This window comes from Pogona vitticeps, chromosome 6 (assembly GCF_051106095.1).
Source record: "Pogona vitticeps strain Pit_001003342236 chromosome 6, PviZW2.1, whole genome shotgun sequence".
Lineage (NCBI taxonomy): Eukaryota > Metazoa > Chordata > Lepidosauria > Squamata > Agamidae > Pogona > Pogona vitticeps.
In genome coordinates, this window is record NC_135788.1 from 61892149 (window position 1) to 61909084 (window position 16936).

General features: G+C 40.9%; 1 protein-coding gene across 15 annotated transcripts in view; it reads right to left on the reverse strand.

Annotated features, from left to right (window-relative positions):
- The window catches only part of HECW1 (HECT, C2 and WW domain containing E3 ubiquitin protein ligase 1), a 400600-nt gene that overhangs the window by 16273 nt on the left and 367391 nt on the right, over nucleotides 1-16936 (reverse strand). For all 15 annotated transcript variants that reach the window (XM_078377440.1, XM_073002583.2, XM_073002582.2 and 12 more), the window contains 2 exons: nucleotides 4510-4608; nucleotides 3571-3700 (listed from right to left, as the gene is read on the reverse strand). In XM_078377440.1, the coding sequence (XP_078233566.1) occupies nucleotides 3571-3700; nucleotides 4510-4608 (229 nt within the window). The remainder of the gene's footprint in view (nucleotides 1-3570; nucleotides 3701-4509; nucleotides 4609-16936) is intronic.

The window sequence follows — 16936 nt, forward strand, 5'->3', positions numbered from 1 at the left end:
AATTTCATTAGCTGATTAAAAGTTCTTGAACATTTTTGTGGGGGAATTTAGATTGTTGATGTTAACTGATACAATATTTAGACCTCCATCATATTAAAATATTGTCATTTGTTTTAGTTTATTATTATTAATTTTTTCCCTCTGCATCAGGATTTTGTGATTCACTTGGAATGTCACTCTTAAATGATTTTCTAGAGGCTGAATTTTCTAACTCTTCTGATTCTTGTGATGTCTCTGAGCTGTTCCTCTTTAGAATTTCTTCAATTGTTCATTTAGCTTGTACAATGTTGGATATAATACATTTCCCTTTTGATAGAGTCACTTCCAATGCATAGGTAATTTTCAAACAATGTCTTTTTTTCCCTCTAAGTTCTTGAGTGAAAAAGTCAACATCTTTTCTTTTCCTCAGTATGTCAGATGAAAGATCTTGGAAAAATTGTACTTCTATCCCATTTACTTCCAGTGTGTTGGTTCTTTGTTTAGTCAATATAAGGTCTCTAGTTTTCTTGTGTATAAACTTGGCCAGAATGTCTCTTGGGACTTTGTTGCGAATTTGTAGTTAATTCTGTAGATCTGAATACAGTTCAATAACTCTTCAGTCACAAAATGGTCCCATAATAGTGTGGAAAATTCCTCTTCCAGGTCTGTTTTCCCAATGTCTTCCAGAATGTTTCTAAATTTAAAGTCATAGTTCCTGTTCTGTATCTCTAATATTTCAATGTTTTGATTTGCTCCTTGGAGTTGTTGGTCTAAGCCTCCTTGGGCTAATTGTAATACTTGCTGTCTAGTTTTTAGTTTATCAATTTCCTCTGAATGCTGTTTAATTTGTTTCTGTTAACGCAGTCATTAATTCTTGCTTTAGAGTTAAGATGTCTCTTTATTCTTCAGATTTTTAATTTGATCTGATATCTATGTTACTTTGGAAGCCATGAAACCTTGGATCCTCTCCCAGAGATTTGTTGCATGTATTCCATACTCTTCTTTTCCTTCAAGTATATGTTTCTTAGTCCTAGATCTGTGTAACGTTTTTTTAATACTTAATTTCCTGTATGTAAATCTTCTTGTTTAAATTTTAGTCTGCAATTTCATTAGTTACACTATTAACATTCTTATCTTCTCCCAATTGCAAATCAATTGCTAAGCAGCACCCTAGGCCTGACACTTTATCTCCCATATAAGCTATAAATAATTTGCTTATCAATGCTCGATAGACATTAGCATACATTCAGTTTCTCAATATTTCATGTTAGTCAACTATTATTATTGTTGAGTTACCTCAACACCATCTTGCTTATATCTTACATAGCCTACATATGAAAAAGTGGCCTAGTTTACACATTCTCCTTCCCCCCACAATACAGGTATGTTATTAGTAGAAATATGAAATGTAATTAGGGGAGGAAAAGCCATGTCTTATAACCCAACATCAAAGGTTAAAAGATCAGAAATTCTGAATATATGCTATTGGTTAGTTATATTAGTATTGTTAGTTTAAATGGGATAGAAAAATCCAGATCAACAAATAAGAGTTCAGCAATCCAAATTGCTCTATTTGTCTTAGTTTTATTTAAATCTCAGCTGATGATGAGTCCTGGTTTTCTCTGCATAGGTTTGATCCATGTAGTTTAATTTCCCAGCTTTCCACCAGGTATCTGGGCAGACTGGTAGGTTTTCCAGGTTAGTTCAAATGATAATGATGTTGCATAGATCCATTAGATGGCACTAGTTGCACTAATTTTTAATAATAAACATTACATGTCACAATCTCCATGTGGCCCATGCTTGTTTCACCAAACTAAGAGCTCACACTACCTGCCTTTCTGCTGCCATCAGCATTGTTTAAAATTAATAATAGAGGTCCAGGCAATGTGTCATTTTTAAAAGAAACAAATAGAAATTGTTTATTGATACAGATGTTGACAGAACAAGCAATGTTAACTCTTAAACATCCTCCTTTATCCACTCTCAACCGCCAAATCTCCCGCCCAAACTCCCCAAACTCTCTCAACTCTCAATTTCCCAATCTAAAACTCCCTATCTCCTGCTGAGTCTCTTATATCTTGTGACTCCGCCCCTCTAGCACTGCTATTGGTCTATGCAGATAGCATATGAATATTCATGACCTGGGCGGACACATGTGTATTCCCAGCAGGCATCAACAATTCCCCTCTACTTAGCCAAGCAAGGAGGAATGGTGTCTGCCCAAGGTTATTTTAAAAAACAAATCACTCCTTCATGAATTATTATTCCAATTAAAACTCCTCCTCTTAGGTAAAGTTCCTCTCCCAGCAAGTACAGCTATTTTTCAGGTCTCAGTATGAATTAAATCTGTTCAATATCACTGTTTATACAAGAGCCAGTAACATCAAACTAATTAATAGTCCAAATTGCAAGCACTAGTGAGTAGATAATAACTCAGGCACTATCTTACCAATTATAAGTGGCATAGCATGAAACAGAAGGAGAGAGTTTTTGCTTAGTTCCATTTCAGTGTCCTTGACTTCACTCAGTTGAGTTCAAAAAGGAAGAAAGACCAGAAAGTGAAAACAAAATGGAGGGTGCCAGCTGAGCTTACAGTTTCTTTCCCAGTCAAGCATGGTTGTCTCCAGTTTGTAGAGGGAGATGAGAGAAAATCTTCCCCTCTGCCAGACACCTCTGATGTTCACCAGTTCTGGAGTGTGGGAAATCCTGCACCAGCATTTATTAAGTTAAAAGTCTTGACAAAGGAGAGAGAGGCAGAAAGCTGTTGCATTCAGCTCAGCTGCCTCACCCAGAAGTCTTTTTTGTGTTTTATACAGTATTCTTAATGGTTGATTAAAGGTGTCACCTGCTCCTGCATCTGTATTGTTTCCACAATCTTATGGCCTTTTCCTGATTTTTCCTTAACTGAAAATGTGGTCACTCTGTGGCTGCTGCTGAGAAATCAATTATGTAATCTCAGAGTTAAATGATCTGCTGCCAGACAGAAAACTGACTGCATAATGTGAACAACAGTGTGATGCCTGGCTTGTTGTAAACCTTTGATTGACTGAAAACCAGGGCAATGTACTTGATCTATATAGACTGAAGAGTTCCTTTGAATCCCAGCTAATCTATGAAGTTTACTGGGTGACCATTGAGTATTCACTGGGACTCTTACCTTAGTGATCTCACTGGATTGTTCTGGAGATAAAACTGTAGTAATCTCATTGAGTTACTGAACCAATTTCCCCTTATGGTTCCCTGGGCATACTGGAGCATAGATGTTCTATTGCTCTATCTATAATTTGCATATTTCTCTAAATTTTATATGCACTATGACTGCCTTTGTTGAAACTCCTTATATTCACCTCTTTGGCACCTTCGTTTTACTTTTTGTCCCATTCAGTCAACTTTCTTTGCCTTCTAATATCACTAAGCTACATTGCATCCCTCTGCATTCCCTCTTCTCATGTTTTACTCCCTGTTTTTAGTCTCTTAGTTCGTTCATATCCCATCAGCAGCAAATTAAGTCCAGATATTCATGCTGTCCCTGTTTGAATCGATTTTATCAGATCTCTGGTAGTTCATCATGTGCGCATCCATGCTTACCTGTCCAAACACTTCCTCATTTACTGTGAAAGTGAGGTCCAGGATATCAGTGATGTTGTTGTCCTTCATCCACTGTAAACTTTGATGGAACTCTTCATCCAAGTACTCCAAGTCACTGAGGTCACATGGCCTTATTGTATGACATAAACACAAATAATATTGCAACCTTCTGGCTTCTAGAATACTGGGTGATTACATATGAAACAAAATGACAACAGTTTCAATTCTGAAAGGTCTGCACAATTGGTAGGGCAAAGTTTATATATATAGCTCCTACTGATTATAGCTAAATGGATCAGTAAATCTCAGAATAACAGATGCTGGAGACATTCTTTTGCTATCATACCTTGCTGTGCGTTTACTGGAAGCATCTCGCTGTCCAGTCATATAAACCTGGTATTAGAATAGATATGGCTATGGCTCCATACAGGCAAAGCTCCTATAGTCTTCTGAGTATAGCAGATAGGGTGCCACAAATGCCTAACAATAGGGGAGGTCTGTTTGATTACAACACACTGAAAAATGGTTACTGTTGTTGTCTTATAACACAGCAAAAGCCTTTTGTTTTGTTTTGTTTTGAGTTTACATCAAATCCTGGATTCTCTATAATGGACCAAACCAAAAATGCTTCTACCAGAACAATAAAGGCATTGCAAATGAAATGCCTTGAGTTGTTAAAGATGTATACCTTCATCAGCTACTATCTTGAAGGAGGACTGCAGCCAGACAGGCTGAGTATAGACAGATAGAAAATGCCCCTTTAAAGTTATTGGGACCTACTTTCAGATATAAGTGCACACAGGATTATGTCCTTTGTTTGCATTGCATTCAGAGAGCATAGAAAAATGGTTTCCTTTTAAAATCCTTTTGAAATAATCCCTCCATCCCAAAGGGGAAAAAATACAATCTTCAATCAATCCTTCACATGCAAATACTCACAGTCTTAATAATGCTTTGTAGAACGGTCTTGTGAAGAAAGCATCAAGAAGGTACTGATGAATAAGAGCAAGGCCAAGGATACGGCCACTGAAACGGAACCTATCATAAAAAGAAAATGTAATGAATGGCATGTAATTTAAGAGAGTAGAATTCCGAGGCCACTTTCCTATATGTTTAAAGCAAAATAGAGATATTTTAGAGATGGGAAAACTTACTTTTTTGTACTATAGCTACTAGTATCTCATAGCTAGCACAGCTACTGGTCATGCTGACTATAGAATTCTAGGAGCCATACCTAGTTGAGTATTTATAGGAAAGTAGCTTTTCTAATTTCTTCATTCTAAGAACTGCTATCCCACAATCCTGTAAAACTCTTATGATGAAGAACTAAGACATTTCCACTGAAACACCAAGGGCCAAGACCTGTGGGAGTCATGGAGCTCATAAAGGCAATTGTGTGAGTAGTGCATAATTTTGCAAGCTATCTGTCATTTAATGTATTCTCGAAGGCTTTGATGGCCAGGATCTGATGATTGTTGTGGGGTTTTTGGGCTCTTTGGCCATGTTCTGAACTATAGAATTCTAGGAGCCATACCTAGTTGAGTATTTATAGGAAAGTAGCTTTTCTAATTTCTTCATTCTAAGAACTGCTATCCCACAATCCTGTAAAACTCTTATGATGAAGAACTAAGACATTTCCACTGAAACACCAAGGGCCAAGACCTGTGGGAGTCATGGAGCTCATAAAGGCAATTGTGTGAGTAGTGCATAATTTTGCAAGCTATCTGTCATTTAATGTATTCTCGAAGGCTTTGATGGCCAGGATCTGATGATTGTTGTGGGGTTTTTGGGCTCTTTGGCCATGTTCTGAAGGTTGTTCTTCCTGACGTTTCACTAGTCTTTGTGGCTAGCATCTACGGGGAGGAAACGGTCAGACAGATACAGCGACTGGAAACACTCCGAAGCAAAAGAGCGCACCTGCTATGTTCCTTAACATTTCTACTATGCTGCAGAGACTCGAAAACCATACCAGCCTTCCTCTGGACAAAAAGGGCCTTCATTTCTCCTCAGGCTAGCTGCATCTATGACCGCCTGGAACATGCCCTCCTACGGGAAAGAATCCACACAACCCGCAAAAAACTGGACTCCACAGACAAAGTACTACCATTCCTACACAACAATATCAGCCAAAAAATGAGGAGTCAAGATTGGGACAAGATCGATACCCTCTCCTACAGAAAGATGGAAAAAGAAATGGTGAACCACACAGCCAGACAAAAACAGAAATACAACAACTGCCAAACAAGCCAACAGAAACCTACATTAGACACCTCCTGCATCATCATTAACCTATCTGAACGCCAATTCTCCCTGGAAGAAACCTCGGTTTTAGCCAAAGGAGGAAACTTTGCAGTCACACCTAGTAAAATTCCTGTGGAAGTCATCATTGCCAACGTGGAATCAGCATTGTATCATCTTCCAGAACAAAAAGCAGAAGAAATAAGAGGTGAAGTGACAAGGATCCTACGAAAAGCAAAACCCCCAAAAAGCAACATAACAAGAAAGGAGAGAAATGCTATCAAGTCCCTAAACTCAGATCCAAACATCATCATCAAAGGCAACACCAAAGTAATAATGGAAACAGAAGACTACAAGGACAAACTCAGGGAACTTCTAGACCGCACCAGCTACAGAAAACTGAAATGGGCAAAGTGCCATCAGCTCCCCGACATATGAATTAGCAAAATAACTAGCCACCTCCTACAGACCCACATTGGACAAACCTCATCCTACATCAAAGACTCAGGACATTTCATAAGCAAGATCAGCACCCTAAAACTCAAGCCCAGGGACAGACTGATTAGCTTTGACGTAGTATCCCTGTTCACTAAGGTACCGATAAAGGACACCCTGACACTCATCCAGTGTCACATTCCCGGGGGTTACAACAGCCAAAGTCCGATAAACCAGTCCAGGGTCAAGAATACCAAGAATGCAAAGCCAATGTCCATAAATCAACTCGCAGAATGAAGTCCAGTGTCAAAGTCCAGAGTCCGATACACAGCGTAGTCCAGGGGTAGAGTCCAAAGTCCAATACCAGCGTAGTCCAGGGGCAGAGTCCAGAGTCAGGAACACGGTCAAAGAAGCGTGGATGCAAGCCAAGATTTTGACTCTTTGCTTCCACAGAATTTCTGGCTTCACTGGGAGCTGTTTTATAGTAAAACAGCTCCTTGAGCTGCTGGAAAGCTTTCTATCCTGTTAATACTCAGGACTAGATACACGTAGATTTCTGTGGACAGCCTTTGAGCGATCCTCTGATCTTCCTGTCCTAAGTCTTTCCCGAAGCCTGGCCCAAAGCTTGTCTGCTGTGGAAGGAGAATCTGGAGGCGGTTCAGGTGTTTCTGATCTCTCAGCATTCTCTTCAGCCTCAGTTAACACTTCTGGTTCCAGGTCTTTGGATGCACTCATGACACTATCCCCCTCCCCAGGACTCCCCCCTTCAGATGGGTTGGGTCGATCGGGGTAGGTAGCATGGAACTGCTGTATCAAATCAGGCGCATGTAGATTACTGGCGGGTTCCCACGATCGATCCTCAGGACCGTAACCCTGCCAATCCACAAAATACTGAAGACCCCCTCGGTGGATTCGGGAGTCCAGGACCTGACGGACCTCATATTCTTCCTCACCATTGATCAGAACAGGTGGAGGTGGAGCCGGGGGTGAGGGTCGAGCAGGGTCCGGGGCTGAGACAGGAACAAGGAGGGATCGATGGAAAACCAGGTGGACACGGAGAGTATCTGGAAGTTGTAGCCGGAAGGCAACAGGGTTGATTTGTTCCATGATTACATAGGGTCCTATAAACTGAGGGTCCAACTTACGGGTTTGGCCAGGTCGGCGAAGGTGACGGGTAGAAAGCCAGACCTGGTCTCCTGGTTTCAGAGGTGGCCCTTCTTGTCGCTTCCGGTCAGCCGCTGTTTTATAAGCTTCTTTAGCCTGCTGAAGCTGCTCTCGGAGTAAGTCTTGGAGGGCCTGCAACTCGCGTATATGGGCATCGGCAGCAGGAACCATGGTTGAGGGTAGAGTAGCCAGGAAAAAGCGAGGATGGTATTCATAGTTGGCTTCAAAGGGTGTCTGTTCTGTAGATGTGTGTACCGCGTTATTGTAAGCAAATTCCGCCAGGGGTAACAGGGTAGCCCAATTATCTTGCTGATAACAGGTGTAGCAACGGAGATACTGTTCTAGGGTGGCATTGGTACGCTCAGTCTGTTCATCTGTTTGAGGATGATATGCTGACGACAAGTGCACCTGGGTACCCAAACTGGAGTGTAAGGCTTGCCAGAACTGGGAAGTGAACTGGGAACCACGATCAGAAATTAGGTGCGTCGGGAGACCATGTAGACGGAAAACATGACTGAGGTAGAGTTAAGCGGTGTCAGGAGCTGTGGGAGGTTTGGAACATGGAACAAAATGAGCCATCTTAGTAAACAGGTCCACTATTACTAAGATACAGGTATACCCTTGTGACCGCGGGAGATCTGTGATGAAATCCAAGGATACTGTGTCCCAAGGGCCGGCCGGTACAGGTAATGGTTGCAGCAGGCCTGAAGGTTTAGCTGGTATGTCCTTGGCTCGACGGCAAACCTCACAGGAACCAACATATCGGACGACGTCAGCTCGAACCTGGGGCCACCAGAACTCTCGTGGGAGCAAGTGCAGAGTTTTGTATTGACCAAAATGTCCTGCAGGAGGGGAATCATGAGTCAGATGGAGGACCTGAGCTCGGAGGGGCCCCGGAGGAATATATACGCGTCCATGATGTAATAGGAGGCTCTGGTGGTTGGTAAAGTCATTGACCAAGCCCTCTTGAAGTTCCTGCAGACGTTGCTTGGCCCAGGAATCTCGAGCTTGGCTGGCTCGAATCTCTTCAGCCAGGGAGCGAGTGGTTACGGCTGCAAAGACTGAAGGAGGCAGGATCGGTGAAATCGGGGTTTCTTCAGAAGTCGGAACGGCGTATTCTGGTTTGCGGGACAAGGCATCAGCTTTCTGATTCTGGGTATGCGGGACATAAGTAATATGGAAGTCGAACCGGGAGAAAAAGAGACTCCATCGGATTTGGCGTTGGTTAAGGCGTCGGGCTGTTTGTAAGTGTTCCAGGTTTCGATGATCTGTCAAAACTTGGACTGGGTGATGGGCCCCTTCAAGGTAATGCCTCCAAACCTTGAACCCTTCTGTTACCAGGTCTTCGGATGCACTCATGACACTATCCCCCTCCCCAGGACTCCCCCCTTCAGATGGGCCGTTTTGATGGTCAAAAGTTCTCGCTCCCAGATGGTGTAATTATGCTCCGAGGGTGTGAACTGCTGGGAGTAGAATGCACAGGGCTGCAGTGGTTGTGAGGGGTCCTCCCGCTGGGACAGTATTGCGCCCAGGGCAACACTGGAGGCATCTGTTTCCATAGTAAATGGAAGCCGGGGATCCAGATAGCGTAGGATGGGCTCAGTGGTAAAATGGGTCTTTAGGGTGGTAAAGGCATGATCTGCCTCGAGTCCAAAGGAACGGCTCTGGCGTGGTTACATCCGCGTAAGATGGTATGAACTGATGGTAATAATTTGCGAAGCCGAGAAACCGTTGCACATCCTTACGATTCCGAGGTTTCTGCCAGTTCAATACCGTCTCGATCTTCTTTGGGTCCATCTGGATCCCTTGGGGAGATAAAATGTGACCCAGGAACTTGACTTCTTGCAGGTTAAATTCGCATTTCTCCAGCTTGGCGTAGAGGCGATGTTCTCGTAACCGTTGTTATGTCATGTTCTCATGACATCCAGCAGATCTTTCCAGAAGACATCAAGTCCCTTTTCCAACACTGCCTAACGACCAACTATATTCCAGTGGGATAATGAATTCTATGAACAGACAGATGGAGCGGCCACGGGGAGCCCCCTCAGCCCGGTTCTAGCAAACGTCTTTTCTCTTGAAAAGGACAAAAAGCTGATCCCACTGCTATAAATACTCAACTATCCCACAAAACTGCACCAGAGCACAAAGTTCTGACTCCTGTCCTCTGAAGATGCCAGAGAGACTGACGAAACGTTAGGAAGAAAAACCTCAAGAACACGGCCAGACAGCCCGAAAGACCTACAACAACCATCGGCCCATCATATCTTTCAGTTTTCTTTGCTGTAGCTGTTATACACTGTTTTAATTCTTCCATAGTTTCAACAATTGTTTTCCTTACTAGGTCATATAGTTTACATTGTCTGGCTTTTACTTTTTCATTTTTAGGTTTTGAATCTTTCAAGCGTTTTAAGTTGCTAATGTCTGGACGTAATTTGCTTATTTTCCATTTCCGAGTGCCAGGAGGTTTCTGTTGTTGTTGTTGTTTTTTTGCAGCTTTTAATGAAGTTCCATGGTTAATAAGGTAGGTGTGCTATACATGAGCTGGTTTGGTCCCTTTAGCATATTGGTTGGGATTGTTCTGATTACTACATTTGCATCTGTCCATAGAGCTTTTACTGGTTTACTTTGTAATTGGCAAAATTTGTGGAGCATTTTTCTTTCTGTGTTCTGGGTAATATGGGTTTTTATTTTTTTTCCCCACAATGATGTTTTCTGCTCTGTGAGCTCATAATTTCTGGGTTGTTCCATAAGTTGTTCTTCTATTGATATGTTTTCTTCCACTAATGCATCTACCTCTGTCTTCTACTCGTCTTCCATACTGTGGTCATTGTTCTGTGTTGATTTTTCTTTTGCCACCTTTTCTAGTTCTTGAAATTCCAGTTCTAGGAACACTTTACTCCAGATGATAAATCTTCTCTGGTCCATTAATTGTTGTTTAATTATTTCACTACTTGGATGTTTCTTTTTCCAATTTTCCATCATTCTTTATTGAAACCCATAGGTTTTCATAATTTCTCGATTTTCATTGAGAGTCCAAGTTTTGCATTTACATTGTTCAAGTAGCGTTGCAGCAGCCTGTCCTGGTTCCTCAACAGGGTCTGCTGAGCCCTGTAGCCCATTTGTCACCAGATGCCCAGAGGCTATAGCATCTGACGCGGTCCTTTTTTCAGCCAGCTGACGACTGATCCAGTATGGATGTCTGTTTATTTCCTCTCATCGTAATTGAAGGTTGGTAGACACAGTTGGTCTGGTTTCTCAGCTGAGACCTGTCTCACTTGGGAGACCCTTCAGCATAGCTCTTGATACAGTATTTATAAGAAGAAACACCTGAGAACATGCTTCTTATAGCAGAGGTGAGAGTTCACCTGCTATGGGACTGGGAGGAAGCACTGGTATAGCTGTCCCAAAAGGTACCAATACAATTCCTTGATTGCAATATTTTCATTCTTTTTTATTGAACTCCTCCTTTTGGGCTACTAAGGAAGAACTCAATCTCATTTACGTAGGCCCACTGAAAAATATACAGTCATTTCCACAGTGGCATTGTATAGTACTAGGGCAGTGGTTCTCAAACTTGGGTCGCCAGATGTTCTTGGACTGCAGCTCTAGGAAATCCTGGCAAGCACAGCAAGTGGTGAAGGCTTCTGGGAATTGCAGTCCAAGAACATCTGGGGACCCCAGTTTCAGAACCAATGGCTCCTAGTTATCTGGAGGGGCAAAAGGAGGGCTAATTCTGATGACCTTTGATAGAGTGGGAACATTTTCAGTGCTGCTGCCTGAGCTAAATCCCTTATAGATCCTCTTCCAGCACTGCACAATTTGCTTCCCCAAGTGCAGCTCTCTCGTTCCACCCACACTGATCTCACACTACTATAACAGAATAGTGGCTAGAAAGCAAGGAAGCAACTAGTCAGTGCCTTACATATATCAGAGACGGGTAATCATAATCTTTTGAATCATAACCCATAAACTACTTCTGCCAGCATATACAAGATTATAGGTTAAAGAGTCCACATTGACCATGTACCATATGGTGGCTTTATGCTGAAATGCAAGGGATAGTATGGTTTGAAGGACAATGGAAAAGGAGGAGTCCATTTTCTTTTCAGGAGAATGTGTTTATTAAAATACAGCTTAGGGCAAAATGATTGTTCTTTCTAAAAGAAATGTCTCTTTTGATACTAAATGTCAGATAACATGTTTCACGACAAAGGCACTCCAGCATTTTCTACATATCAAGCAGTGTTGTACAGAGTACAGCCAACAACTACCCTGTTTCCCTGAAAATAAGACAGGGTCTTATATTAATTTTTGCTCCAAAAACCGCATTAGGGCTTATTATCAGGGGATGCTTTATTTTTTTCATGTGCAACAATCTACATTTATTCAAATACAGTCATGTCATCTTTTGGTTGCTGCACAACCAGTGGGGGTTCGCTTAACTAGGGCTTATTTTGGAGGTAGGGCTTATATTACGAGCATCCTGAAAAATCATACTAGAGCTTATTTTCAGGTTAGGTCTTATTTTCGGGGAAATAAGGTACATTTTACGTTTTTTGAGCAGCTGTACAGTGAAGAGTGCACATTCACTATAAATAATATTAGCCCAGCCTATGAAAGAGCTATAGGTGAAAGGGGTGAAAGACCTGCCTAAGATATACTTCTGAGGAAAAGATGAGCTTGTGTTAATTCTGAGTTATTCTTCTGTAAGAGTGCCAAGCAGTCTGCTTGAAAAGATCGAATAGGCCAGTTTTTTTAAAAGACATTTTACATTATAAAATATTAAATTGGGAATTGTTCGGCTATCTACATACAAATAGCCAATGACTGGAAGGAAACAAATATAAACAACATTTCAGAAAAACAGAAGCAAAACAAACAAGCAAAGAGACAAAAATGCTGTGGCACTTTAAAAAGTAACTACTACATCTTAATGCGAGATTTTATGGATCAAATCCACTTCCTCAGGCAGGACTTGATTCACAAAAACTCACATTAAACTACATCAGTTAATTTTAAGGTGCCACAGTGTTTTTGTTTCCTTTTGGTTTTTGTTTGTTTGCTTTTCTTACATAGACCAATATTGCTACTCCTTTGAAAAAATATAAATAGGTGTGCTGTACATGGTTTCCAGGCTGGAGATCCAAATATAGAAGGCCAAATTTCGTGCTATACTTCATCAATTACCATCATTCAAGCAGAAGAAGGTAGTGAACTGTAGGGTTCTGCAGTGCTCCCTACACTCCTTCACCCCAAAATAAGAACATTACTGAAAAATACATTTTCAATACCAATTTGTTTTCTCTTTATATTTTGACCCCATTAAAAGAAAATGTAACTAGGAATAAAACACAGCTCCTTGGTCACAGATAGTTGCATCCACGGCAGGGGCAACACCCCACTGAAATTTTGGGGTGAGAACTACTTGCTATATCTTTGAGCTACACCTACCCATGAAATGTTTACTATCCAGCCAAGGACCCTCAGTGAAGGTATGAAATTCAATTAAGCAGCAATCTGTTTTGGTTTCAGCACTGAGGAGGCAAAAGCACAATATTTCCTGAGTCTGTTCCTGCCTCTGAGAAACTGCTTTTTATTGAAAATTTTTAGCATTGTTCACTGAACAGTAACCCTTCTGCAGTTACGAGGACTGAAATGTGCTTTTGATCACACAGCTGTATGTTACAGATATGCACACAGCTGTATGTTACAGATATGGTACTGAAATATGTGCTGATATTTTTCATATGTCAGTGAAGTCCTCAATTGGAACAGGAATAACAATTCCATCAAGCACCTCAATGACCTTTTTCAGAGAGGAAGGTTGCTTCATAATTCTATACTGTCAGTGTCAAGCATATGTCACAATCACTTTAACAGTAAAGCTATCTCAACTCAACCCAGCCTTTAGTGGGTTGCTGTCATTACATCTCAGAAGAAGACAGACCATTGCAAAAACCAGATTAATCATTTCTGAACAATACTATTCCAATGCCAAAGATTTCAGATACTGCTGAGAAGGCCTCCCTATTAGGGGCCCAGTTGTGTGGAACTCCCACCTTACAGGAGATAATCAGACATTTATGCTAATGAGCATTCCTGGTTTTTTGTTACCTGACAGTTTTTATTGTAGATTTTTACCACTGCCTTTATCCTGCAATTTTTATTATTTTGCTATTATTTTATTGCATTTCCCTAAATCAGCCTAGTTTTTGTGTATTGAAGGGAAGTCCCCAGATCTGAAAAATTAATAATAACCCTATCCACATCTGTTCACCTTGGCTTCCTATTTAATCCCAAGGAGACCTGTTGGTCCTAAGTGTCACTCTGCAACTATTATATATCTCAGCTACTTTCTTCCAAGCAAGAAACAAAGAGCCCATTCACCTTTTCTCTCTCAATGTAAAGCAGTAACAGAAATGCTATAGCACAAACCAGTGCATGGGTAAACTGCAGTAAGCAACCAAAGCCCTTAAAGAATGGGCTCAATCCAAGAATTGTCACTGCTATAGTTGCCTTGCCTGAATACATTGTGTGCCTGATGTTAGTGGACAGTGTCAGTATTGCTAACATCTTTTTTTAGGGACAAGTTTTAAAAAATTAAGCACTGACTAAAGCTGCAAACTATTAAGAGTATATGGAACACTGAATGTAGTACCCAGAATACTTTTACAAAATACTGGGTACTGAATGTAGTACCCAGAATACTTTTACACACAGGTATAACTGTGTGAGCAGTGTTTGCAATTTTCTGTCCTTACATTGCATGCCTGGGCACATAGCCATATTTTAATTGTATTTTAATTGCTTTTACTGTATTTAAATTGTTGTAAGCCACCTAGAGACCTTTGAGTAGTGTGGGCAACATATAAGTTAAATTAAATTAAATAAAACTAAATAAAATTTAAATAAATAAATAAATAAATAAATAAATAAATAAATAAATAAATAAATAAATAAATAAATAAATAAATAAATAAATAAATAAATAAAGTGGTGACCTAGGTATGTCTCAGCACACAACAGCCTGTGGAAGCAATTATGCACTGCAGAAATCCAACAGGATTCTGGTCATTAATTACACAGAGTTTATATACAAAAGCATATCTTGATTCTCCCCATCCTTGGCCTCCCAGGTGACAGTTGCGGCAAAAAATACTTTTATGTAACTCCACTTAGTCCATCAGTTATAATATTTCCTGAATCAACCACAGTAGGCAACAGTTATCCATGCATAAATTACATCAGGTCTCTACCCAAAATGGCATGGGACTTGGCTATTGAATGGCCCACCTGTCTCATTCCAAACCTGGCTTCCTGACTTGGGTGCTACTGGAAGGTGAGACAACTAGATTGCTATCAGGAACACTATCACCTTGCACTTGTTTTTAAAGGTGCCAATGTGCTTCCAATCCAAATTCAAGATGTTGATAATATCTTCCAAATGGCTTGGGGCCTAGATATCAGTAGTGCCTCTCCATACAGTATATCACAGAAGTGAGTACACCCCCTCACATTTCATAAATATTTTAGTATATCTCTTCATGTGATAACACTGAAGAAATGACACTTGGCTACAATGTAAAGCAGTGAGTGTACAGCTTGCATAACAGTGTAAATGTGCTATTACCTCAAAATAATGCAACACACAGCCATTAATGTCTAAACCACAGGCAACAAAAGTGAGTACACCCCTACGTGACAATGTCCAAACTGGGCACAAAGTGTGAATATTTTGTGTGGCCACCATTATTTTCCAGCACTGCCTTAACCCTCTTCGGCATAGTGTTCACCAGAGCTTCACAGGTTGCCACTGGAGTCCTCTTCCACTCTTCCATGATGATATCACAGAGCTGGTGGATGTTAGAGACCTTGCACACCTCCACCTTCTATTTCAGGATGCCCCACAGATGCTCAATAGGGTTTAGGTCTGGAGACATGCTTGGCCAGTCCCTCACCTTTACCCTCTGCTTCTTTAGCAAGGCAGTGGTTGTTTTGGAGGTGTGTTTGGGGTCGTTATCATGTTGGAATATTACCCTGCGGCCCAGTCTCAGAAGGGAGGGGATCATGCTCTGCTTCAGTATGTCACATTTATTTATTTATTTATTTATTTATTTATTTATTTATTTATTTATTTATTTATTCATTCATTCATTCATTCATTCATTCATTCATTCATTCAACTATTTAACTATTTAACTTATATGCCGCCCACACTACCCAAAGGTCTCTGGGCAGCTTACAATGTTGGCATTCATGGTTCCATCAATTAACTGTAGCTCCCCAGTGCCGGCAACACTCATGCAGCCCCAGACCATGACACTCCCACGACCCTGCTTGACTATAGGCACAACACGCTTGTCTTTGTGCTCCTCACCTGGTTGCCACCACACATACTTGACACAATCTGAACCAAATAGGTTTATCTTGGTCTCACCGGACCACAGGACATGGTACCAGAAATCCATGTCCTTAGTCTGCTTGTCTGCAGCAAACTGCATGCAGCCTTTCTTGTGCCTCATCTTTAGAAGAGGTGTCCTTCTTGGACGACAGCCCTGGAGACCAATTTGATGAAGTGTGAGGCATATGGTCTGAGCACTGACAGGCTGACTCCCCACCCCTTCAACCTCTACAGCAATGCTGGAAGCACTTACACATCTATTTCCCAAAGCCAGCCTCTGGATATGATGCTGAGCATGGGCACTCAACTTCTTTGGTTGACCATGGTCATGACACTAGGAAGGGAAAATGGCTACTTGGGCCCAATTTGGACATTGTCACTTAGGGGTGTACTCACTTTTGTTGCCAGCGGTTTAGACATTAATGGCTGTGTGTTGCATTATTTTGAGAGGACTCACTGCTTTACATTGTAGCCAAGTGTCATTTCTTCAGTGTTGTCACATGAAAAGATATACTAAAATATTTATTAAATGTGAGGGGGTGTATTCACTTCTGTGATATACTGTATGTAAACATGCCCAGGCATTAAGAAATGCTAGTTACTCCCTGGTGTCCCAGTGCTGAGAACAGGCTATCATACAGCAATCTGGGAGAAGGCCTTCTTTGCTATGCTGCTCCAGAATGGAAGCTTGGAAGCTCAGCTGCCATCAATGCTAGCATTCCTTTCAGTGGCAAATTAAGATCTGTCAGTTGACCCAAGTATTTGAGTCTTAATGAATATGACTTAGTTTTTTGTATATTTGATTGGTGATCTATTCTGATATAACTAAATTGTTTGATATATTTTTAAAAATGGTTTTAAATATTGTTTTATTGATTTTATATCACCTAGATATCTTTAGATACAAGACAGAATATAATTATATAACAGTTATCAAATAATTATGTAGGATTTTTTTTAGTCGTTTAGTCATGTCCGACTCTTCATGATCCCATGGACCAGAGCACGCCAGGCCATTATGTAGGATAATATAGGATAAAATTGCTTAATAAAAAAAAAGAAAAGGTGTCTTTGTATACTGCTGTACATCTTATGGCAACCAGGAGTTCCTCAGCTGTGTTAAATATG